The sequence below is a fragment of the Boeremia exigua genome, assembly GCF_020726555.1.
Source record: "Boeremia exigua strain MPI-SDFR-AT-0100 chromosome Unknown C7974scaffold_15, whole genome shotgun sequence".
NCBI classification, from domain to species: Eukaryota; Fungi; Ascomycota; class Dothideomycetes; order Pleosporales; family Didymellaceae; genus Boeremia; species Boeremia exigua.
The window spans coordinates 160,586-184,101 of record NW_025763532.1 but is presented as its reverse complement, the minus strand read 5'-3'; the positions used below and the strand labels follow the sequence as shown (position 1 = coordinate 184,101).

Sequence of the window (23,516 nt, the reverse complement as noted above, 5' to 3'; positions counted from 1 at the left end):
CTCGCGTCGTCAGATGACACCAATAGGCTATGTTTGGGGCTTCTGGAGTCCGCGTTGGCGGTTGAACTTCGGACGCGGCAGTCTTAAACCACGCCAAACCGCTTCGCTAACGCCGACATTGCATAAACCTCGGAGCCCATAGTGCGAAATCTAGGGAACTTGTCCATATCGAGGTATTAGTGCGATGCTGGCTTCTCCACTTCTTGTCCTGACTACATGTTCTTGTTCGGGAACACGGCGAGCGTCCCCGGCTTTGATCGAAACAGTGAGCTCCGCACCTTATAAAGACGTGACAGCGCCTTGAACGGAGGGGACATCAACTCACTTTCGCTTTTGCACTTTACTCTCACATAGGTACACATATAGAGGAGAATTAGCACCACATCGCTGTCAACCTCATCGATATACCTCAAAATGAGTGCGAAGGTCGAGAAGATCCTCGCGTCTCTGACCTTGGAGGAGAAGGTTACACTCCTTGCTGGAAAGGACTTCTGGGAGACCGTACCCATCCCAGACAAGGGTGTGCCGGCCATCAAGGTACACAACATGATCGATCGGTCTGCCGCGTGAGCTGACTGTTACAAGACCAGCGATGGACCCAACGGCGCACGAGGCGAAGTCTTCGCCGGGGGAACACGCGCTGCATGCTTCCCGGCTGCGGTCTGTTCTGCTGCAACATGGAATCCGGAGTTCGCCCACCGGATAGGTAATGCGCTGGCAGAAGAGACAAAGACCAAGGGCGCACGAGTTTTGTAGGTTCCATCATAGAGCATGGATGAGCACTGCTGACTTCCAACGCAGACTTGCCCCGACAATGTGCTGCCACAGGCACCCGCTCGGTGGCCGCAACTTTGAGAGTTTCTCTGAAGATCCTTTCCTCACAGGCAAAATGGCTACCAACGTTGTCAACGGCCTGCAAGAAAAAGGTATTGCGGCGACAATTAAGCACTTTGCAGCCAACGAGCAGGAGACTGAGCGTCTCCTCGTTGATGAGGTCATCTCTGAGCGTGTTCTGCGAGAGATCTACCTCAAGCCATTTGAGATGGTTATCAAGGACGCCAAACCTCATGCGGTAATGACTGCTTACAACAAGGTCAACGGAACTCACGCGGACTCCAACACTTTCCTTCTGAAGCAAGTCCTACGAGGGGAATGGGGCTGGGACGGCCTTGTCATGAGCGACTGGGGAGGCACGAACTCCACAGCTGACTCGTTGAACGCTGGGCTGGACCTCGAAATGCCTGGTCCTACAAGATGGCGAAAAAAGGAGGCTGTTCTGAAAGCTGTCAAGGACGGCGAAGTATCAGAGCAAACAATCACCGATCGCGCCCGAGCAGTACTGAGACTGATCGAGCAGGTCGGAGCGTTCGAGAACCCTGAGATACCCCCTGAACAGTCTATTGTCAACCCAGCCCACAGCAAGCTCATTCGAGATGTTGGTGGTCAGGGTATCACACTCCTCAAGAACGAGGGTGCGATTCTGCCATTGTCGAAGGAGAAGGTCAAGGGCAAGACGATCGGTCTTTTTGGCCTGGCCAAGGAGGCGTTGATCCACGGCGGTGGAAGTGCGGGTCTCAACGCACACTACCGCATCTCCCCAGAGGAGGGCTTGAAGAACACATACGGCAACGATGTCGAGTTCAAGTTTGCACAGGGCGCCCAGACATACCGCTTGCTACCGCCTCTTGCGAAGCACTGCAAAGATACTCAAGGAAGCCAAGGTTGGAAATTGGAGTTGTTCAAGGCAGGCGAATCGAAGGCCTTGAAGACCATCGATGGCTTCAAGGAGTCGTCTTTCAGCCCAATCGTCGACCCAGACGCAGCTCACAAGGAGGTCAAGCTCACCACAACCTTCACACCGACTGCGACTGGCAACCACTACCTCGGATGCTCTGGCATTGGTCCTACCAAAGTCAGCATCAACGACAAGGTAGTATTCGAGCAGAAGGACAACTCCCCAGACCCGATGGGCTTCTTACTTGGTGGAAACCCGGAAAAAGAGTTCACTCATGCTTTCAAGCAGGGCGAGACCTACAAGGTCGAGATCCACAGTCTGCCTCCAGTTGGCGGCTCCGACTGGGGTATCCTTGCCGGTCTCCCCGGATTCAGGATGGGCCTCATGCTGGAGGAGGAGCACAACCTAGATCTCCTCACACAGGCGAAGAACCTTGCCAAGGAAGTCGATTACGCTATTGTCTTCACTGGACACACTCCCGCCTGGGAGACCGAAGGTCAAGATCAACAGAGCTTCAGCCTTCCTCGTGATGGATCGCAGGATGCTCTTGTCGACGCTGTCGCATCGCTTAACCGCAACACCATCGTGGTAAACTCGACCGGTGTTGCTGTCGCAATGCCCTGGCTGAACAAGATCTCCGCCCTCGTCCAGGCCTGGTTCCCTGGCCAAGAAGCCGGTAACGCTATCGCTGACATCATCTCCGGCGCTGTAAACCCCTCTGGCAGGCTCCCCGTCTCGTTCCCGAAGCGCGTCGAAGACGCACCCGCCCACGGGAACTTCCCCGGCGAGAAGAAGGGCGACCAGCTTACCGTCAAGTACGAGGAGGGCGTCTTCGTCGGCTACCGCCACTACGACCGCGTCTCCCAGGACAAGATCCAATTCCCCTTCGGCTTTGGCCTGTCGTACACCACCTTCGCTCTCGGCAACGGCAAGGTCGCACAGTCCTCTGCAGGGACCTTCACCGCCACCGTCTCGGCAAAGAACACCGGCAATCTCGCCGGCGCCACCGTCGTCCAGCTCTACGCCGGCCGCAAAAACGCCTCCGCCGACCACCCCGTCAAGACCCTCGCTGCGTTCAAACGAGTGCACCTCGAGGCCGGCGAGGAGAAGACAATCGAGCTCCCTGTCTCACTCAGGGACATTGCGTACTTCGACGAGGCTTCCAAGGGCTGGAAGGTCGAGCGCGGACAGTACGAGTTCTCGTTCGGTCAGTCGACGGCGCATATTGATAGCGTCGCAACTGTGGATATTGAGGGTACTCGCGAGCTGAAGTTGTAATCGCGGCATTGTTGGCGAACAGTACTGTAAGCGAATGGTATCGTGAGTAAAGTAGATAAACGGCCTAAAGAGTTAATGAAATCTAATGAGACCTGTTACAATCACCGCATTAAGTATTGCCACGAGCGTGATTGCCATAGAACAGACCATTTCTTGGACGTACGTCATTTAAATGTGTATCTGTGCCTTAACTTCGGATTACCTGGACACACCTCCACTTCCAGCTGAGTTTCCACTTGGAGCTGGCATGTATACGTATACCAGAGTTAGATTGATGACAGCGAAACTCTGCTGAAGAGTTTCAGAGTCAGGATTAAAGCCCCGTCGTGGGTTTCGATGGCCGATTGCATCAGGCACATCGCAAACGACGATTCACGATCACTTTTTTCCTAGTCCTTGAATAGTGCTTGACTCAAGTGCTCTCCGCGCAAAGAGACGTTGGAAAAAGCGTATATTTATTCTGTACTCCTACAACAATGAAGGCTCTAACTGATCCATTGAGCTCGCAGCCCATGTCCAATCCAAGCCGTTGAGATTCATAGCGTTCGCAACCGCCTCCAATTGCTCACTGCTCAACACCTCCTCCATGTCGAAGCTATGAGTGGACATGTACTCGACTTCCGACTGCATGGACGCGAGAGTCCCTGGCTGGATATCCTCGTATGGCTGCAATGGAAACGCGTCATTACTGTCATTAGGACTGAGTTGTGTCGGATACCGTGGATTAGGCTCCATGAGCTCCAATGACTTGAGTGTGTCTCTCAGCTGCGAGAGCTCGTCTTTGCGGAACGATGCGATGCTGTTGCCGGTTGACGCCATTTCGTTGAGCACGTCGAGTGCGGTTTGTAGAGATCCCTCGTTATCTTTGAAGAGCGAGGGATCGACGACTGGCGCGATCAAGAGTACCAATGCTGCAGACCATGTTGATTCCAGATCAAATGGTACAAAGACATCTATTCAGAGCATTTGTCAGTCGGAAGATGTCTGAGAGGTATCAAGAATACTTACCAAGTAAAGTTTGGCTTTGCAAAGCCGCCAAAATCTTGGTTGTCTGCCGTGCTGAGCCGACGCAGACTCGCAGCAAGGAACGGACTCCACCAGATGAGGGCACACGGATCGGCTTGAGGGTCTCGACCCTCCTCTGAAGGAAGCTGAATAAGAGAGGCTTGGTGTTTAATATGATACACTTTGATATTGAAAACGTCAGTCAGTCGTACAGGAATACATTCCAGGATATGGCGCTTACGTGATGGTGGAATAGATGTAGATGTGCGGACAGTCTTGAAATCCCTTTGTCGCCAGGGTTGCCTAGTTCGAGCGGAAAGTTTGACGTGCGCTCGTCGTTAATTGCCGCTAATGCTTTGAGCGCAGCTTTGATACTATTCAGGAAGTTGATGCCTGTTCTCCCTTCCTTGCTGTATACCGCTATTTGCCATTAGACGTGTCTTCGAAATCTGTATAGAACTAGGTCTCACTTTGTTGAATCATGCCTTCGATATCAGCTAGCTTGATATGAATATGAAGAGCATGGACTTTATGAATTGAGCTCCCAAAAGTAGGGAGCTGGGCATTGATGTCGCGTGCGTCGATAGCTCTTGGTGCGCCCATCAAAGCAGACATGTGGGAATCAAGTATGTACACGGTCCACCAGATCTTGCGGCATCGTTCTAGAACCGCAGCGGAATGCTGATGGAGTGGCATATCAGTGTGGAAACCAAACGAGATAGCTGTACGTATGGCTTGTCCGATCTGAAGGTGTCAATGTGGGGTCTCAAGAACTCTGACGTTACATCTTACTTACCATGGTGTATGCAACGATCCGCATATCAAGGCACTGCAGGTAAAGTGCTGCGCAACAGAGGATTTCAGTGCTTTCTACAGGATCAGTCCAGAGGAAAATCTGATCTGGAAGTATCTGCATAGCGCGCACGAAGAGATCGGCACCAGATGGCTTCCTGCCTTTTCTTAAGCGACCAACAAGCGATTTCCCTATCGCCAAAACTATCAGGTAGTGAATATACCAGAGCTCTGGGCAAAGATCCTGCGCCTGATTGCCTTCGTGAAACAAGTTGAAGTTTTGCATGAAGACGTCGTTGTCGAAGACGTGAAACAATTGTCCGCAGTGGAATTTAACAGTGTTGATGAGGAAGAGCGCATGGTCTGCAGTAGGTAACGCAGGCTGCGCACTAATCGCTGCTGTCCGCCGCCCATCCCATCCGAGATCGTAAGCGGTTCCATCATGATGAAGGTCAGTCTCGGGAAGAGGGTAGCCAAAAACTTTGCTGTGGGCTAGAGCTAATGCTCTTCTTCCAAACGACCAGTTTGATGAACTGCCCAAATGGACTGCGCATGTTAAGCTTCATTACAGAATTCTGCGAGGGAATCCACTTACGAGCACGACCAGTATTCACTCCAGTATAAGTGGATTGACCGGAAACTAGTGGATTAATGATTGGAGGGCGATCGCTGTCGCTATGCACACTCGCAGCTCGTGATTCGTCATATCTCGACCCAGGCGGTTGATCGATGCCCAACTGTGAAGTTGGTGTTGATGATGAATGGTCCATCTGAGCTTCGTCTTGAGCTGGATTTGAAATGCTTAGTCCGCTTCTGTGCCTCGAGCTCTGCGGTTCCTTCTCGAATTCTGGTGACGCCGACAAGTGACGCTCATGCGAGAGACGCCTCCCGTCATCTCCTGCGCGCGAGGCATCCCTTTGAAGTCGTGCAAGGGTTCTGGAGGATCTTAGACATGCAGCTATCTCGTTTTTGGGTAGAACTCCTACTCCTTAAAAACCAGCACCTGCTGCTGTTTCTCAGGAAACGTGCATGGTTGTTTCCTCTTCTCGCAGTGAGCGCAAGGCTGATTGCCCGAGCAACGGATCTTTTGCCGTTTGCAGAAGTTACATCTGTTTTGTATTAGATGGGTCAAACACTCATGTGTTCATAACGGTGAAACGGAGGGGTGGACTTGCGCGTTGGGCACGCGTTTCCTGACGCGATTTGCCTTCGAACTACCACCGGGTGCAGCATCAGACATGCCGGTGTAGATATCGGATGATGGGGGAAAGTAGAGCCAAAAGGCAGTCTTGCACTTGAAGCAGGGTCATCGGCTACGAAATGGAGGCGTCAAACCTCCGATAAGGTGGTCCGGGATCGGAAGCTGCATCCGAGTCCAAAAAAGGCTAGCGTGCAGATTGCCCGACCCGAAGTCATCATCCATCGGCACTCCCTGGCAACTTAACGTCAGCCAGACCAAGCTCTGCAAGACAGATAGTAACATATTAGCTCTATTCCAAATGGATGTCTGCGTGTAAGTCCGGGGGAAGGATGATGTCCAGAGCCTCCCGAGGTCGCATTGGAGTCAATTTAATACTCGCACTAAACACGGCGGTAATCGCTGGCATTTGATCGCAGATGTTAAAGCTAGGCCTATATCCATTGCTTGTTTCCAAGGTGCGAGACAAAGGCACCACCATACCCACTGTCAATGCTGACCTTCTCCCAGAGCGCGATGTTCTCCCTGGCCGCATCCTCTACGGTAGCCGGTCCCTTGAAATGAGGAGCGTATGCCACAATCTTGCCCATAAAGTCTCCAAGGCCTTGCAGTTGTGCTGGTGTCACTTGTTGTACACGTTAGTCGAATTGAGATACCAATCATGCACAGGGTCACTTACGTTGATCAAACTTGCCAACATCCACAACACCAGGACTGATGCTTACGAAGAGCACACCATCTTTCTTGTACTGCGCGTTGTACTTGGCAACTATGACGTTCAAAGCTGCTTTGAACGCTGCATATAACGCGCTGTTCCCAACCTCAAGATCGTTGATGAGGTCAAGGTCCGCAACGCCACTGGAGAGGGAGATGACCTTCTTGACCCTTCCCTTCTGCACCAGAGGGAGAAAGAGATTGAAGAGATGCATACTACCAAGGATGTTGGTCTGATTCAGTTCTGCCAAAACCTGCTCAAGCTCTTCGATCTTGTCACCACTGTTCCCAAAATCGTTAGGTTAACGGCAGATGTTATCGACCAGCGGAGGACTTACAGCGCGCCAACGTCATCAAATGCGTCAAAAGATGGTACATACGCCCCGTTGGAAATGAGATAATCGACACCACGATCACCGAGAAGCTTCGTAGTCTCCATCGCAGCAGCTTTCAAGCTGGCATAACTTGACAGATCTCCATGAAGGATGTGAACGTTCTGACGACCGTCCAACTCTTTCGCGACTTTCTCCTCGGTTGCAGCCTTGTCACGAACTAATCCAATAACTGTATTCTGTGGATCAACAGAAACTTGCTTGAGGAATTCGAACTAGGACCAGGTCAACAAGCTTCTGGAGAATTTGGCGACTTTTCTGACCCCAAGTCCTTTCGATGCTCCAGTGATGACGTAAACTGACATGTTGATGAGCGCTTATGTCCAGTGTTCGATAGATCCAAAAGCTGCATCTGGACTGCTTTATATGCCATTTTTTGTGGATGCATCTTTCCAACGTGGCGTGGGACAGAGTTCATCCCACAGGAACTTGGCATAATCATTCGATCAATGGTGTCTAGGCAATATCTTAAAGGAGATACTGCTTAGGCGCCACATTCCCAACCGCCGTTTCATTTGGTCCGTGGCTGCAAAGTCTAGTCCGTGACTGTAGAGGTTAGTAAGTGTGATAGTAAGCTGACGTTTATGCACGTCAATATGCCCAAAAGGGGTAAGGCCTGCCAAACTGTGGAGCTGACAATGCACTCTGAACGCCGCTCTATGCATCAATTCATACTTGGCAGATAAGTATGAGCCCTTGTATTCTTGGAAAGAAAGTTATGTCGCGGAAAAGACGAATGCGCGTCTCGAGCCATCCTTAGAATGGACAAACGATGTGAGATCGCAACGCACAAATCAACCTTGCGCTCTTCGTCGTCTACGTTCTCTTCTTAGGTTTAGCAGAGGAGTCTGAGTACGACATAAAAGACTGGAATGCGTTCCAGTTACTGATACTCGCAGCCATACCCGGCACATGTGTGAATTCTTATTGAAACACAATCTATCGTCTAAGAACAGGAAATTCTATCAGTCTAAAATACAGAGAGCACGCCTTGTGACTACCGAGGTATTAGTCATGCCTTTCTTGCCTCCTCCTCATCCATACCACCCGGCACTATGAAGCGCGTTTGGTTGCCTTCGTCCTCAACTTCATCATCAAGAACACAAGACCATAGCTACTGAAACAGAAAAGGACCACAATGGCAGCGTTTCTCCACCCATAGTACTCTTCTTTCAAGTTGAGCGTCCGAAGGAATCCTGCGCCATCCGAGTATTGACACACTTGGCAACCTTCAAGTGCACTCGGATTGAGCAGATTGGTCTCGACACCCATACCTCGTTGATATTGTGACAGATATTCGCCACACGTCTGATTTGATGGTGGGTCAAATATTGCCAGTTCGCTTGGGTTGCAGACTACCTTGGAGGACCAAGAGGTAAATACGAGTAGCGATGACATAAGATAGTTGAAGGGGTCAATGTAGTAAAGCCTATGGTCGTTGTCGTTAGCAGTGGCTCAATGGAACAGCTGATTGATGAAGCGTACCAGTACCGCCAGAATTCCTGGATTTGACTATACGGTGCCATGACGCCAGAGAAGGACACCAATGTCGTGATGACGAGAGGGTTCATCAACGAGGCAAAAACAGCGTTGGGAGCATAGGCAGCGATCATTTGCCCGATTCCGGTGTAGAGGAATTCGTAGAAGACCTGACGCTTGTTAAAATTGCAATGATTGATGGAGCAGAACGAGACCTACCACAACAAAAAATGTGCTGCCAGCATACTTGGGTTCGGTCGGTAAACCAACTGTAAAGTACCAGCACACATAATATAGTAATGCGCAGATGACCAGATACGGCAATTCTGAAACGATTAGACCTGTAACAAATGGTATCCAATGGTATGTTTTGCTCTTCTTTTCGCGAGTTTCGTAGATATCGCGACGGTCGATAAACAGTGGTTGTAGCTGTGCAATAACACCAGGTGCTACAAAGATGAAGTTGAAAATAGTGAACAGTCGCAGCTGTAGGTCGTTTAGACTGTTACCCACTTGCCAAAAAGTAAAGCCGTTTAGCAAAGGCAGTGATATATGCAAGATAAACTTGTTATCAAGATATTCAACGTTGCGGAATATCGCAACGTTCATTCGATGCGTGACAATCTTGATTTGGTCCCACATGGATGCGGCGAATGCATGACCATCATCGACGTAGCCTGCAGGTTTTGCTGCTGCGTCTTCGATCAGTCTGTCCAGCTCGTTGTTCATACGCTCAAATTCTGGTGACTCAAGCCAAACTTTGTTCCAGTTCTGGCCACGCGAAAGGCTGCCGGAAACCACTTCAATCATGTGCTCAGCCGGGTTCGCCTCCTTTGGACAAGGTGCTCCTCGGATGGCAAAGTAGTTCTTGACTGTCTCCGCATCTTCTCCAATGTCGCCAAAGTAGACGGTTTTCCCGCCCTTTGATAATAGCAGGAGTGTATCGAATTGTGCAAACAACTGTGCTGACGGTTGATGAATGGTAACTAGAACAGCCTGACCAACTTCAGCTAGTTTGCGTAGGAATCGAACCGTGTTGTAGGCAGCTTGACCATCAAGGCCAGACGTGGGTTCATCCAGGAAGATCAAAATACTAGGTTTGGCGACCAACTCGACGCCGATAGTGAGGCGTTTGCGCTGTTCAACTGACAAGCCGGCTCCTGGGCGACCGACGAGAGTGTTCTCAATATCATGAAGCTGCAGGAGTTCGATTATTGTATCGACGTATTGCAGCTTTTCAGCACGTGGCGTGTCGCGAGATTGACGCAGGAGGGCGGAAAACTCTAGTGCTTCACGCACGGTGGCCAGTGGTTCATGAACGTCCATCTGTTCGACATACCCAGCCGATCGTTGGAAAGAAACTGGGAGAGGCCGACCATCAACCTGAACGGATCCATGGATTGTGCCATCTGTCTTGCGTTGCGCAAGCACATCAAGCAAGGTCGTTTTGCCTGCGCCCGAGGAACCCATAAGTGCTCCAAGCATACCAGGTTTAACGTACCCCTGGACATTATCCAGAAGCACAAGTTCGCCAGATGGAGTATTCACGGTGTAGGTGAGATTTTTCCACGTAAATACGCTGGTGTTATGAATGAGCTGACTGGCAAGAGTAGCATCAGACTTAGTCGAGCTTGCGCTTGGTCGTATATCGCTTGCTGGTGCCTCTTCATCTCGCGTTAATTGGCGATGTACTTTGCCACGCTTTTCTTGAGGTATGAGCAGTCCACGGCCTCCCTCACCCATCTTCTTCCATCGAGATGTGAAGACCATGGTGAGAACGACATAGAAGATCCACCAAGCGCAGAGGATGCCGAAGTTACGCCAGATATTGCCATGACTGAAACCGAGATGTTGAAGGTATTCGTCACCGTTTACGCTCGATGCACCTACGCGCGCGCCACCTACTCCAGTACAAGCTTGAGGGCTTTCGCCAGGTGTGTACCCCTCGCCGTTTGGAGCGAGATTCGGGCCAACGCATGGTATGTCTTGGCCATGAAACTCGTTTCCCATTAGGGCCTCAAACCCATAAGCCATAGGATTGATCCAGTAGATCCACACAAACCAGGGATGCATGATAGGCTTGATGATCATGTAGCCCATGTAGACGAACATGCTGACAATGACGAGTCCAGATGCCTTGGTTGCGGCATCAAACGTAGGAAATGCAGCTCCAATCAGACGAAACAGTTGTGTCATCGCCATAGCTGCCATAAAGGTGATGGCCCAGAATGTGAAAAAAGCTTCAGCTGTGTACCGGAATCCGACCATGAAATATAGGATCAACCCAAATTGTGTAATTTGGAAAAGCATGATTGGAATATCAGTGGCAATCTGAGCGATTACAAAGGCAGTAGGATGATGAAGGGCGAAGGACCGGTGTTTGGCCAGAACAGGTCTACCCGTGAAGGAGTCTGTGACCTCGGAGAGCGCGATAAGAGCGGGGTATAGGAGTGAAAAGAACAGTGCGCCACTTTTGAGGAAAAGCCCAGCGGAATGAGTCGGCGCATTGTAGAAGAGCGAGCCACCGACAAGCCTAGATCGAGTTAGCCAGCATCATCTTAATAAGAAATCCATCTTACGCTTGAATCGTCGCAGAGCCTTGCTTCAAGAACAAAGTTGCCTTATCTCCCCATAATATTTGAAACTGGCGGGTCACAGCTGCTCTAACCTGGGCATCAAAGCCAACGGATTCGGAGGCTCTTTTTGGAAGTCGAGGGTTCTTCTCAGCAGCTACCTCGGCTTTGAATTCGGCTGTGTTGTGTGCGGCTTCTGCACTTCGCGCGTAATCGCACTCAGTAAGTAATTTCGTTCTGATAGCCGACCCCTCATAAGCTGTACGGATTTCATCAGCAGTGCGAGGGAACTTCTCCTCGTAGCCAGGCTTAATCGCCCGTTCGGTAGGCACTGTCACACCTGTTAAGAAGTCGGCTTTGTTTGCTGCAGGATTGCACACAAAACCAAGATCCTCCATAAAAGGCACAGCATCCTCGCGTGGGCCATAGAATATTTGTTTCCCTTCATCCAGAACAAGGACTTTGTCAAACTGTTCGAATATGCCGTTTCCTGCTTGATATAATGTCGCGATAGTCGTGAGGCCTAGTATGTCCGTCATTGCCCGCATGGCTCTGGTCCATTCTAATGCGGTGCTGGCATCGAGTCCTCGAGTCTGGGAGTTTAATCAGTTTCAGTCTGTATGAATTACGGAGGAATGATACTTACACTGTTGTCCCAGCAAAAGACGCTTCCTCGGGTGGCGAGGCATTCGACAATGGAAACGCGTTTCCGCTCCCCACCTGAAACTCCACGGATGTACGCGTCACCCACCTTGGTACCTTTTGTATGCTCAATGCCCATCGTTGATAGCAAGAAGTCCTCGTTGATCTGCGCGTACTCCTCGGCATTCTTGACACCTGGCGGAAGGTGATGGGGAACCCTAAGACGGGTAGCGAAGTCAATCGTCTGGCTGACTGTCAGGGCTGGGAAGAATATTTCCTCCTCAGTATTCATGATGATTTGACCGCGATATTTCTCTGCCTCAACATTGGTCATGGCACCAAATGAGACCTCTCCGTCTATCTCGGCGTATCCGAGGCGATTGTTCGACAACATGTTCAGCAAGCTCGTGCAGCCTGCGTCTGGACGGCCAAGCACGAGGAGCATCTCTCCAGGTTTAACGCAACCAAATGAAGAGTCGATGATTGTCTTGTTTGAAACATCCTGGGAGCCCTTGCCGAACGGAAGGAACTGTGAGACGACATTTTCGTTGAAGAGTGCTTCGCTGCTCGCGCCTTTGACAGTGAGATTGTTCCATGTTACACCGAGCTTCTTGGGCTTGGAATCTTCGGTTTGGAGGCGACGCTGATGTTCTTGAACCTTTTGGAAAGTATGTGGACTTTCGACGTTTTCGATCCGGGGTTTTTCTGACACATCCGGGTCGGCATCAGTCCCTTCTATAGAGTACGACACTTCAGATGCTGGTGTGTCCATTATCAGATGTTAAGAGGTTTCTAAAGCGAATCGGGTATAAATTATTTCGGTGTAGGAATGGTTCGAGATTAATGGGAGCAAAATGAAGCGTCGAAAAACATTAATGAGGCTCTGGGAAGTCACTCAGGAGTAGTGCTGAGAATATCACGGGACGTTATAGCTACTTATCATCCTCTGAAACGGAAGGAAAATGGCTGCGTAAAATTAGGGCAGTCTGTGAGATTACTACAAATTCTGTGAGCGGTGCGACAACCCTCCGGTTGAAATGTTAAGTATCTACAAGTCACGGCCGTACCAGTAGGAGTCTCGACTGAACACCAGAATCGGCTCAATATTGCGGCTCTAGCGTTATCCACGTTGAGGCGATTACTGAAAACGGCCCTGCATTCCCCCGAACTTTCAACTGGGATTACTGATCGTTTCGCCTAACCCGTTTAGGCTAAACGGACTAGATAGAAGTCATCATCATTTACTAACCATTCATGCTCAACGTAGTGTTCGATCAAGCAAAATAATACAAAAGCTGCGCGTACGTCTTTGCTGATAAAGATTGCGTTATTTGAGTCATTCTTAACAAGACTAGCTGCCGTTTTCTTTGCAGGGTTCAATCTCCTGCTACGACCAGGTGTCACAGGTAGGAATTGGCTCCGAATATGGCAGTTATCGAAGTATGTACGAATCGCTTAGGAGTTTACTAACAGACAGTGAAGTCCACAGATACCTATCTGCATGTTACAACATGTGTTAGAAACTGTTGGCCCTCACACGTCTGACGCCTGGCTAGAGACACTGCCTTTTTCCGCGTGAGTTGCAGTCGCAACCTTCGAATTCCGACGCCTCCTGACGAAGAATACGATCAACGCAGCAAGGCCAACCACACCCAATGTCACTGCCGCGCCAATCGCGCCGGCGGCTGCGTTTGACATACTGGAGCCACTACCTCCCGTCTGCGCCTCAGCGGTGCGAGAGCTGTAAGCTTGACAGAACAATGCCTCACTCTGACATGTACCGCACCACTGTTCAGGTGATGTAATCGCAATCTCTGTCATCTTCGACACGAAATCAGTATACGGGAGCGACTCGTCCTGGCCGCCAAAGAGCGGGAAAGCCGTCGGCGCTTCACCCTGCGTGGATCCGTTGCGGAACAAGAAGCGGACACGGAGATCTGCTGCATCGGAGGGGAAAGCAGCGACATCCTGCGATGTGAATAGCTCAAAGGCCATCGTCGAAGCATAGTCTGGTAGCCCATAAAAGTCACCAGATGCAGCCGTCAAGTTGCTCAGTCCAAAAAACGCCAGGAATGTGTCGTAGCTACCCGCGAGAAGTGAGAACTTCTGTCGACCTTTGGATGAAACCATAGCATCGAGCTGTGCGAGAATTCCGCCAGCGAAGGTCTGGCCACCGATGGAGCGCGCGGAGTCCTCGGCATCGTATGCCATGTCGAACTCCCACTCGTCGGCTAGTGTGCGGAGTCGAATCAGGTCCTCAGCTGAGACCGTGCTGTTGTGGGAGGCGTTATGGATGGACGCCACATTGAGTAAATCGAAGATGTCATATGCGTTGGCAAAACTGAGGTTTGATTGCTGGTAGTCGTATACACCAATAAGCTGATCCCAAAATGACTGGTAGAAGGGCCTTGTCTCGTCGATGCGTTGCCTGAAAGCCGAGCTCTCCTTGTACTGCCTGAGTGAGGTTGTAACAGCTGGGCATTCTTCGTCGCCCTTGAGCCATATTGTATTAGGCGAGTCGTCATTCTCGCCGTGGACTACAAGGTATTGGTATCCTCCCAGAGGCTTTATGACGCGCTCATTGCTGTTCAGCCTTTGAGTCGCAGTATTCTCATCGATGTTCTCCAAGGGTGGATATAGACCCTGCAAGAAAGCCGTAGCTGTGTTAAGCAGCACGGCTTGGTCCGGCGCAGAAGCGTAGATCTGTGAATTGACGACCTTGCCTTCTGAGACGTTGAGGATCTGCTTAGGTGATGACGAGTTCAGGTAGATACTACGATAGTCCTGTCCCACATCATAATTTTGTTGAAGTCCTAGATTGGTCAAGTTGTAGCCCTTGTAGTGCTTAGAAGTTCCTAGTCACTGGTCAGTTGGACGACGTACCAAGCGGTCCATCGACTCACGGTCACCATGGCGCGAGAAAACAGTAACGCCAAGTATAGTTTCGGCTTGAGCTGGAGCCAAGAGGCTCACAGCCGTCAGTAGCGCGACTGATTTCATGTTCTGCTGAATTCCCTGGGGTTACGAGTCGTCAAGATTTATAAGCGCACAGAGTCCAACACCTCGGCCTACCGCGCATTTCCGCGGATGTCGCCGATAACCCGATCACTTGCATACAGTTCGTGATGGCATTCTCTGACCCTCTCGTGGTTGGATAGGCGTGCGCCGTTGACTCTATGCCCCGCCTTCCAAGGCCTTGGCAGAGCGGAAAAGAGAGAAGTGGGAGGGCGGCCAAGGACTCTTATCAACTCAGGAAGGTGGCTGCGATGACTAACAATGGCTTGAGCATACCACGACCTTTGCCCCACTCCTCATTCTCAACACCATGCACTTCAAGACGTCAAGGCAGATCCGAGCGAGGTGGCATCTGCCACACGGACCGTCCGCCATGCGACCCAAATCGGAAACCCACCACTCATTGCACCTTCCTCTCGCTCTTCCTTTCACTCTTGCTCTCCTCCCCCTCCCCGTCCTCACTCCTAAACCCCACCCTCGCCAAAAACGCCAACCTAACCAAAGTCACCACCACCATAATCACAAAAGCCCCCCAATCCTCCGCCCTCCACGTCTCAGGTAGCACCCGCCACTGGCTATTCAGCGCCCCAAAAGCAGCCGGAAAATATGCGAAATCTACAATCAGCAGCCCGATCTCGACAATGTGCCAGATCTTCAGGTCCGACGTGTATCGCAGTAGCACGCCGGAGATGAGCCCGCAGTTCAGCATGTGGCCGCCCCGCTGGCCGAGGATCATCTTGTGGCCGATGTCGAGCGTGGGAGAAAGGATGTGTGATGAGAGGACTGTGAGGGGCGCATGGAAGTCTAGGTACGCGCCCCAGAGGCAGATGAGGGGGTCGATGATGGTGAAGAAAATGCGGTAGAAGGAGGGGATCGCGCGCATTCTTGGGGGCGCGGATGGCGGCATGATTGCTAGGGTTTGCTGGGGATTGAGTGCGGGCTATCTCACTGATGGCGTCGACATAGAGTTGAAAGTATGTGGAAGTAGATTTGCGGACGGGAAGAGGTGCAGGGGTGGCATGACGTCAGCCGCACAGGCCAATCGTCTCCTTTCCCGCGGTTTTCTCCACGCCAATAACTCGTTCGGCTCACTAAACTTTACAGGCTTTACACAACCCACTCCAGGATAATACTGTCCCACAGTATACCTCTCCACTGCGTGTACCTATCCGTGGCGAAGCTCAAGACATTCTTGCCTTGCTTCAGATCCGCCGCGGCAATCTCGTATTGCAAAAATCGCCACTCTCCGCTGATAGTCCCTGAGCGATACAGTGCCGGATCGCTCGTCAACGTGTCCTTGCTAATTGTGCCAATCGTCTTGTTGCCATTCAGGTAGATTGTCAGAGAAGTAGACTGCGAGTAGCCTGCGAGCGACACACTCAGCAAGGCCTTGGCGGTCTTTGAAGGCGCAGAGGTGTTGAACACGATATCCCAGCTTCCAATCTTGGAGGATGCATAGTACCAGTCGGAGGTTTTGGAAGTGCCGACGGTGAAGGTAAGGTTTGCGGGGCTTTGCTCTGTCAGGCCGTGTACGTGCGGACCCGAGTTGGTGAAGCCGGTGGCTTTCTTGTCGAAGTCGCCGATCTGGAAGATCTTTTGTGTGTTCGAAGGTACGGTCCATGTGAGGCTACCTAGATCCGCGGATTTGCCCTTGCTGATGGCGACCGTGGATGTGAAGTTCGTGTACACGTTGCCAATGGCACCGCCATTTGACGCAGCAATCAGACCGTAGGAGCCGGCGCGTACGTTAGAAATCGAGAACGACCCGGTAGCATCGGCGAAGGCGGTGTAGTAATAATTCGATCCTTGGATGAGCGGGCGAATGGACGTATCGGAGTCGCCAAGAAAGACTGCTGCACCAGCTGCAGGGCGACCGTCGGAAAGGGTGAGTTTGCCCTTAACGGAGCCACGTGCATGGTAAGCGGTATCGTTCAAGAACGCATAGGGGAATGTCGCTCGCTCTTTAGCAGCACGGAGTTTGGCGTCGGAAACGGAACCGTCGTTCTAATATGATGTTAGGGGGGTCTTGAAGGTCTTTGATGGATGATATACCAAATACCAGAGCCATGGACCCCAGATCTTGCCTACGGGTTGCTTTGTTTTAGCGCCGACACGAAAGTGAGACGTGTCTTGCACAACATTGAGCTGTACAGCATCACCTGTTGCGGACTCGCGGTGCACCTGTTCTTATTAGTCTCTTGCGCTCATAGGTCACTACGAACTCTATCGTTTAGCTTACCGTTAGCGTTTGACTCAGGTGATTGCCCGGCTGGTAGTCGTTCGTGGGATGGATGTACCAGCTCCCCGATTTGTCACCATACACGCCGATAAAGTCTCTCTCTCGCACGTAGTTCGCAAAGTCGTACTTTGTTACATAGCTGCCATCCGGGAACTGAAACGTCTCGTCCTGAATCTCTGGAGCATTGGCATACAGAGCAAATTCTGGTAGTTTGTCATCTTTGTTGGTGTTGTAGCCACGCGTGAATCGGTTTGGGTCGAGACGCCACAGGGTCCGGAAGATGGATAGGTCGGGAAGTGCCTTGTTGACAAAGTATTGGTAGGCACCCGTTAGGTCAGCATAAATAACCCAATGGAAGTCACCAAGCGATGAGGAGAATGCAACATCAATGTAGTCTGCGGAGTTAGACACAATCTTGGCACTGGTGTAGACGAGATTTGCTTCGCCGTCTGCAATCCTCGAATTAGTTGTGTCTGCTTTGCACATTGAAGGCGCTACGTACCAACGCCGGCATAGTGGCCTTGCGCTTTGCCCACTGCATCAGAACCCTGGTACTGAAGATTGGTGGCATAAGTCGCGCCCTGGGTGAGGTTCCAAAGGTCGTTGCCAATGATCCATTGAGTCGAGGAAACCTGTTGGAGAAATGGGCCTTTAGCCACAGCCAATTTGACTGCGGCGAGAGCTGCAACAAGAGAGGTGGTCCGCATCTTCCGAAATGTATTGAGGCTCAATCGCTGTAGACATCATCTCTATGCGCAAGACAGGCTGTATTTTGTACCATACGAGTAACGAGCACGCAATTCTGTCGCGATAAGACGAGCGATGCGTTCTATCGGAGATGAGGGCGAGTGTAGAGCTCAAAAAGGGAAGTGGAGCAAAGCTTGATCGAAAAAAGCGGTCGCTACGGACCGTTGTGCAGGGGTATGAACATGTCGCCCATCAGCGAGCCATATCAACGTGGCGCCTTGCCATCTTCTACTGTTACTGCGTTACTGCCGGAAGAATTATGTCGTGATCATGAGCCATGCGCAGACAATTTTTTGACGAGACGATATGCTGACCATAAGACGTGATTTCAGGGTTGCAGAATGAGGCTCGGCTCTCCCTTCTTGAACGCCGTATCCTAAAGCTCATGAGCATGTGATACGTATAGATGATAAGAAACGAGCGACTGAATGTTAAAGTTTTTCTTTTAAAAGTCGCGAAACACGAATGAACATTTCGTAGTGGGGTATAATGCAAGCAACCGTAGCGCCTTCTTCGTCGCCGCTATTCGCTCTTCTCCTCACCTGTTCGTTTGTCAAATGGAACTGTACATCACTTCTTGCGGCCCCGCCCAGCTGTGCCGGTGTTACGACGGCTAGCATCAGCTGTCTCCGCAGTGGTGCCTGAGTCTGCGCTCGTACTGGCCTGACCCAGCAACCTGGACAGATCGCCTAGCCCACCACTCCTAACATTCTTCTTCTTCCCGCCCCCTCTCTCTGCAAACGCCATCGCCATGAGCTTCCTCTTGTCGCTCTGGATTCCTAGCACTCTCTCTTCCACACTGTCCTCGACAACGAGTCGGAACACAGTAGTCTCTCGCTTCTGCCCCAAGCGGTGAACGCGATCCACAGCTTGGTCTTCGATGGCGGGCGCCCACCAGCTGTCCGCCATGATGACCTGGTTGGCTGCAACTAGATTGAGGCCAACTGAGCACACGGCGAGAGACGCAAGCATGATAGTCGTTTCAGGGTCACTGTCGAGCGCCTCGAGCGCAGCGTCGCGCGCCACAGCCGACATGGAGCCATCGATGCGCGTGAACTTGAAGCCTGCTGCAGACAGGTGTCCTTGGATGAGGTCAAGAAAGGACGTCCATTGGCTGAAGATGATGGTCTTGTTTGTCTTGTCCTTCGCGCTTGCGGCCAAAATCTGCAAGAGCTGCTCAACTTTGCTGCTCGTCTGTTTCTCAAGCGAGGCCTTGTCAGCCTCAGACTCGGCAGTAGGCTCGGGTTTAGCTGATGTTTCGACGGCGGGTTTGACAGTGGTAGAGCCAAAAGACTCCAGTTCAGCGCGGCACATCGGACACTTCCCTTGCAACTCGATGACACGCTCCAGGCATGGAGTGCAAAAGATATGCGCGCATTTGGTGATGACTGGATCTTTGTAAGTATCAAAGCAAATAGGACAGTCTTCCTGGGAGTCGATAGAAAGCTGCAGCATCTTCTGCAGGGCTTCTTTATTTTCGGCAGTGAGGTCAACAACGCCTTCGGCTTCGAGCTGCTTCATGATTGAGTCGAGTCGCTCTTCGCCAACCAACTGCCAGTGATTGCACAGCTGGCGCATACGCAGAAGAACCTCGAGAAGGTGACGGTATGTGTCGGAGGCCTTTCGATTGCCGATGTTGTTCTTATAGATGTCAAGAGTACCCTTTGCTTGGGCCTCAAGTGCGTCGTATTTCTCTTGCTCGTGTGGATGGAGCTGGAACTTGTGGACGTACTCTGATAGCTCTGGAAGACGAAGGTCAATAAACGACATCTCTTTCTTCCTTCGCAGGCAGATGCCCCCCATAAGCAGCTGTAACGCTTTATTGCCTTGCGGGTCACCAGCCAGCACAGGTCGTGAGATGGCTCCGTGGAAGATTTCGAAAGAATCAAGGCCACCTGAAAGACGCAAGAAGCGAACTTGACTGTAGAGGTCTTTGAGGTTGTTGATGATCGGCGTTCCTGTTAGAGACCAGCGTGACTGAGTCAGGAGGCTACTGACAGCAATGGTCTTCTTGGCTTTGGGATTGCGGATATTGTGGCCTTCGTCGAGGATCACCCGACGCCATGTGACGGAGAATGGGCCTGATTTTCTTGGTAATGCAGTGCTTTTTTGTGAGTACCAATCTGACGAGATTGACTCGTACGTGCTGATAACCACATCGTAGTTCTCAATCTGCTTTGGTGTGATCGGCTCTTTGCGCGCGCCATGCCAGAACATGACGCGAAGTGCATGCTCTGGTTTGATGTGCCTCTTCATTTGCGTGCTCCAATTACTCATGACAGAGACAGGGGCCAGGATGAGAGATGCATCAGTAACACCAGAAGCTCGGCGATTTAGCGCCCTATCGGCCATGATGAGCGAAATGACCTGAATAGTCTTGCCCAAGCCCATGTCGTCTGCCAGGATGCCCCCAGAAGCCAGCTTGGGATTGGTGATGGAGTAATTTGTGGCGAGGTTAGTAAAGGCATTCGGCATCTGAGGGTGGCGCTGCCAGAGCTGAACAACATCCTTGGTTCCTTGAGCCGGTAGCTGTGGAGACTCCTTGTCCAACATCCACTGCAGTCCTTGGAGCTGAAATGGATGCATTTCGGTCTGAAGTGCTGCAGGTTGAGCAGCTTTGGGCATCGCGGCCAGATCCTGCTCCTTGACACCAAATTCCTCCACTATGTTCTCGAAGTTCCTAGGATTGAAGCGCTCACTGCCACCGATAATGTCCTCCAGGCTGGGTCCTGGCCCCATGCCATCAGCCTGCGACGAGCCTGCCATGTACTCGCTCATGCTATTTTCCCAGTCCACACCCTTACCAACGCCGACAACAGCTCCGCCGTTCTTCTTTGCCCTCTTTGCAGCTTCCTTGGCCAAACGTTGCCTCTCCTTCTGCGCTGCCGTTTCCTTGCGCTTGCGATCCGCTGCCTGAGCAACCGGAAGTTTGTCTTGTCGCATCTGAGCGAGGAGGCTCTCTCGTTCAACGGGCTCGTTCGTGCCGTACACCCTGACCTCGATAGGGCACTCGAACATGCCCTTGGGGCCAGTGATTTGCGCTTCAACTAAAAGGCTCTGATTGTCCATGTACTTCGCAAGCTTCGAGGCAAGTGTTTTTGGAATGTGACCAATTTGCTCGCCCTGCACGTTCAAGACTTGGATTGCGTTCCCGTCGTACTGATTATGAGGCTCGCGCCTGCAGATGACCATTTCCCCAACGGTCGCGTAGCCATTGTAGTATCTGACCCCTACGATTTTGTTGTGTATCACTCCGTACAGGCCGTAGCTGGACTGCTGCTCATTGTAGCTCTGCGTTGAGTCTGGTGCTTCTTGCGACGCGTCATCGTCATCGTCACTGTCAATGACTAATGCGTCGTGCTGCGAGGAGCCCGCTGCGCGTGTAGGGTGTGTGTTGGTGGTGCGGGGCTGCTTTGGAGCGCGAGGATTCGCGCTGTGGGCGGAGGACGAGGGCGAGCTTTGGCTCCCAAGATCGCCATATTGGCGCTTTCGGGGAGGCATTGTCGAGGGCAATTTTCGATGAGAAAGTGACGCGCCCGACGGCCGGGCGACAGCCGTTGTGTACGGTAAATGGGTGAATTGGTGGTGGCGTGCGGCGGAAAAGCAGTACCTAAAGTTTGCGCGCTGGACGCGTCCACGCGCAACGCCCATGCGATGACCTCACCGCAGTCGCACCACCATCACCAACAACACACGAGAACACATGCTCTCCAGCCCAGTGCCCTCGGATTATGCCTCAACGCTATGTCGAACCGGGCCTGACCTATGCTCAATACGTTCGATGCCTAGCCTGATCGTCTTGCAGTTGGATGCCTGCGCACGCAGGGCCATGTGTCACTTTTTTTGGGCTGGCTGACTGCGTCCTCAATCGGCAGCATCATGACCCCTCCGGAGAACCGCAATGGACCTCGTGTCACTAGAACGACGCGCGTGTTACCTCAACAGTCAGCCAGCCACGAGTGCGCTGTGCCGCTCTCGCTGCTGGATGCAACTACTGCCAAGTTCGCGTTGTCCAGCGCCATCTGGCTCATCGAACGACCGACCGTCTCGTTGACTTCGACCGATTTGACCAATCACCTGCGCACAGCACTTAGCTCGACTTTGGATGTATATCCACAATGATGTGGTCACCTGAAAGCGATTCTCAGCATCAATAGCGAGAGTCTTCCCCTAGAAACGATGACATTCCCGGTGCATGCAAAACGATACGGGCGCGTGCATGTGCACTATGGTACTACTACAGACCCAGGTGTAGAATTTGTTGAGGCAACGAGCATTGCAAATGTGGATAGTCTATACACTGCCGAATCCGCGAAAGAACGACCAATTTGGATACGACAAGGAGATGAGGAGGCCCTCACTCAATTTGTGCCCCTGACAGAAGTGGCACCTGCACTTGAACCCAACGAGACGGATACTAACGGTCTTTACGGATCGAACTTGGCCATACAATGCACCGTACTTGCTCGTGGTGGTTTTGTATTAGCTACCAAGATCGCACATCCGCTTGCAGATATTACCGCACTGACGTATTCCATGCGAGACTGGTACTCGCCCAGTCGTGCCATGCTTACTGCAGCGCCCTTACCAGTGCTGAGCCCATCATTCGATCCGTCGCGACTGGATGCATCTGCCGCTGGCGACATCAACGCCGACGTTGCTGACCCCACCATCATGGCGGACGCTTTGAACCTCCCGTTGCAATTAGATACGACTGGTGGGCACCGCCTGCAAAGCCACCCACTCCCTTTTTGGATCTACCGCTTGCTGGAAAGCCGATGCCCTGGGCCGAATGGGACACTAAAGCGCCAGTGAACCAATGCACCGTTCACTTCAGCTGGAAGCAGATCGAACATTTGTGGCAATCAGCTATACAAGAGAACTCACCCACATCTGCAGACTTGAAGATTAGCAAACATGACGCTTTGCTGGCCGAAGGCCCTGTTCACTGTGATCTCACCCTCGCCACCCGACCTGTATTCCAGCTCGACGATTCGTTCATAGGCTCACCTACCATGACGATGGATATTGAGATGACGGCCGCAGACCTCGCATCTAGGAGACTGGGAGCCATTGCGCGTCGTATTCGTGAGACACTATCGACGGTCAACCATCCACGGCGACTGGCAGCTCATCTCCATAGTATTACATGGTACGAGAAGTCGCCGCAACGCATCTGGCAAGCATTTCTCGGAAGTCGGCATATATTAGTAACTACAGTACTTGGGCTCGCGCGGGTATTTATAGTATCGATTCTGGACTGGGATCTCGCATTCGCTTGGATGGCCATCCTCATTGGGGACGGCCCACCATCAGTACTCTGACATCGACCACGACAACGTCAGGATGGCCAGATAATAGAGTAGACGTCCCTATGCCTTTGCGCTGCGAATATATGGAGCGATTGCTACACGATCCTCTGCTTTTGCCGTACTGTGTAGATATTTTTAAGTCTTGTTCGAGTGGTGATCGCTCGGAAATAAAAACTACCGATAAAACCCGCCCAACCCACGACCACCGTTTTCGTATGCCGGCGCCCCGTCTCGCCTCGTATTGTGGATTTCGTCTGACATATCAATAACGCTAGCGGAACACGACAAAGACTTGACCCCTTAAGCTCGTGGCTTGAACTGATGCACGGTAGATCTATAGGTCAATGACGCAGGTGGGCCCTCTTGGCATCGAAGCTTGTTTATTTAAGCTTTTA

The 23,516-nt window shown here is 51.7% G+C and overlaps 9 protein-coding genes across 9 annotated transcripts; 2 read left to right on the top strand and 7 right to left on the bottom strand.

Moving 5' to 3' along the window:
• The first annotated feature begins 183 nt into the window (after positions 1-183).
• Positions 184-3,119, top strand: C7974DRAFT_77598 (glycoside hydrolase superfamily). Its single transcript, XM_046147255.1, has 3 exons — positions 184-537; positions 586-752; positions 802-3,119. The coding sequence occupies exons 1-3, from the start codon at positions 415-417 to the stop codon at positions 3,011-3,013; spliced, it is 2,502 nt and encodes an 833-aa protein (XP_045991279.1). The 5' UTR covers positions 184-414; the 3' UTR covers positions 3,014-3,119.
• A 318-nt stretch (positions 3,120-3,437) lies between these two features.
• On the bottom strand, positions 3,438-6,095 carry C7974DRAFT_345948 (Zn(II)2Cys6 transcription factor). The gene is made up of 8 exons (XM_046139369.1): positions 5,986-6,095; positions 5,797-5,919; positions 5,406-5,746; positions 4,815-5,356; positions 4,489-4,762; positions 4,260-4,438; positions 4,022-4,199; positions 3,438-3,966 (listed from the first exon to the last, which is right to left on the bottom strand). Exons 1-8 carry the CDS (start codon positions 6,048-6,050, stop codon positions 3,482-3,484), a joined length of 2,187 nt encoding a protein of 728 aa, XP_045991278.1. The 5' UTR covers positions 6,051-6,095; the 3' UTR covers positions 3,438-3,481.
• A 170-nt stretch (positions 6,096-6,265) lies between these two features.
• Positions 6,266-7,540, bottom strand: C7974DRAFT_345946 (putative short chain dehydrogenase). The gene is made up of 4 exons (XM_046139368.1): positions 7,378-7,540; positions 7,061-7,329; positions 6,688-7,004; positions 6,266-6,633 (listed from the first exon to the last, which is right to left on the bottom strand). Exons 1-4 carry the CDS (start codon positions 7,417-7,419, stop codon positions 6,443-6,445), a joined length of 819 nt encoding a protein of 272 aa, XP_045991277.1. The 5' UTR covers positions 7,420-7,540; the 3' UTR covers positions 6,266-6,442.
• A 517-nt stretch (positions 7,541-8,057) lies between these two features.
• Positions 8,058-12,850, bottom strand: C7974DRAFT_369095 (multidrug resistance protein CDR2). Its single transcript, XM_046139931.1, has 5 exons — positions 11,813-12,850; positions 11,173-11,759; positions 8,813-11,126; positions 8,600-8,763; positions 8,058-8,543 (listed from the first exon to the last, which is right to left on the bottom strand). The coding sequence occupies exons 1-5, from the start codon at positions 12,578-12,580 to the stop codon at positions 8,168-8,170; spliced, it is 4,209 nt and encodes a 1,402-aa protein (XP_045991276.1). The 5' UTR covers positions 12,581-12,850; the 3' UTR covers positions 8,058-8,167.
• A 325-nt stretch (positions 12,851-13,175) lies between these two features.
• C7974DRAFT_77547 (histidine phosphatase superfamily) lies at positions 13,176-15,015 on the bottom strand. The gene is made up of 2 exons (XM_046147254.1): positions 14,712-15,015; positions 13,176-14,663 (listed from the first exon to the last, which is right to left on the bottom strand). The coding sequence occupies exons 1-2, from the start codon at positions 14,806-14,808 to the stop codon at positions 13,342-13,344; spliced, it is 1,419 nt and encodes a 472-aa protein (XP_045991275.1). The 5' UTR covers positions 14,809-15,015; the 3' UTR covers positions 13,176-13,341.
• Positions 15,016-15,223: 208 nt separating this feature from the next.
• Positions 15,224-15,706, bottom strand: C7974DRAFT_322789 (uncharacterized protein; the record flags this gene model as incomplete). Its single annotated transcript, XM_046138871.1, has 1 exon — positions 15,224-15,706. One exon carries the CDS (start codon positions 15,704-15,706, stop codon positions 15,224-15,226), a length of 483 nt encoding a protein of 160 aa, XP_045991274.1.
• A 198-nt stretch (positions 15,707-15,904) lies between these two features.
• C7974DRAFT_405500 (polysaccharide lyase family 4, domain III-domain-containing protein) lies at positions 15,905-17,889 on the bottom strand. Its single transcript, XM_046143050.1, has 4 exons — positions 17,565-17,889; positions 17,063-17,511; positions 16,876-17,004; positions 15,905-16,827 (listed from the first exon to the last, which is right to left on the bottom strand). The coding sequence occupies exons 1-4, from the start codon at positions 17,767-17,769 to the stop codon at positions 15,931-15,933; spliced, it is 1,680 nt and encodes a 559-aa protein (XP_045991273.1). The 5' UTR covers positions 17,770-17,889; the 3' UTR covers positions 15,905-15,930.
• A 490-nt stretch (positions 17,890-18,379) lies between these two features.
• C7974DRAFT_418355 (SNF2 family N-terminal domain-containing protein) lies at positions 18,380-21,310 on the bottom strand (the record flags this gene model as incomplete). The annotated part of the gene is made up of 1 exon (XM_046144153.1): positions 18,380-21,310. One exon carries the CDS (start codon positions 21,308-21,310, stop codon positions 18,380-18,382), a length of 2,931 nt encoding a protein of 976 aa, XP_045991272.1.
• A 378-nt stretch (positions 21,311-21,688) lies between these two features.
• Positions 21,689-23,208, top strand: C7974DRAFT_466793 (transferase family protein; the record flags this gene model as incomplete). The annotated part of the gene is made up of 3 exons (XM_046146344.1): positions 21,689-21,916; positions 21,971-22,465; positions 22,546-23,208. The coding sequence occupies 3 exons, from the start codon at positions 21,689-21,691 to the stop codon at positions 23,131-23,133; spliced, it is 1,311 nt and encodes a 436-aa protein (XP_045991271.1). The 3' UTR covers positions 23,134-23,208.
• Positions 23,209-23,516: the final 308 nt, after the last annotated feature.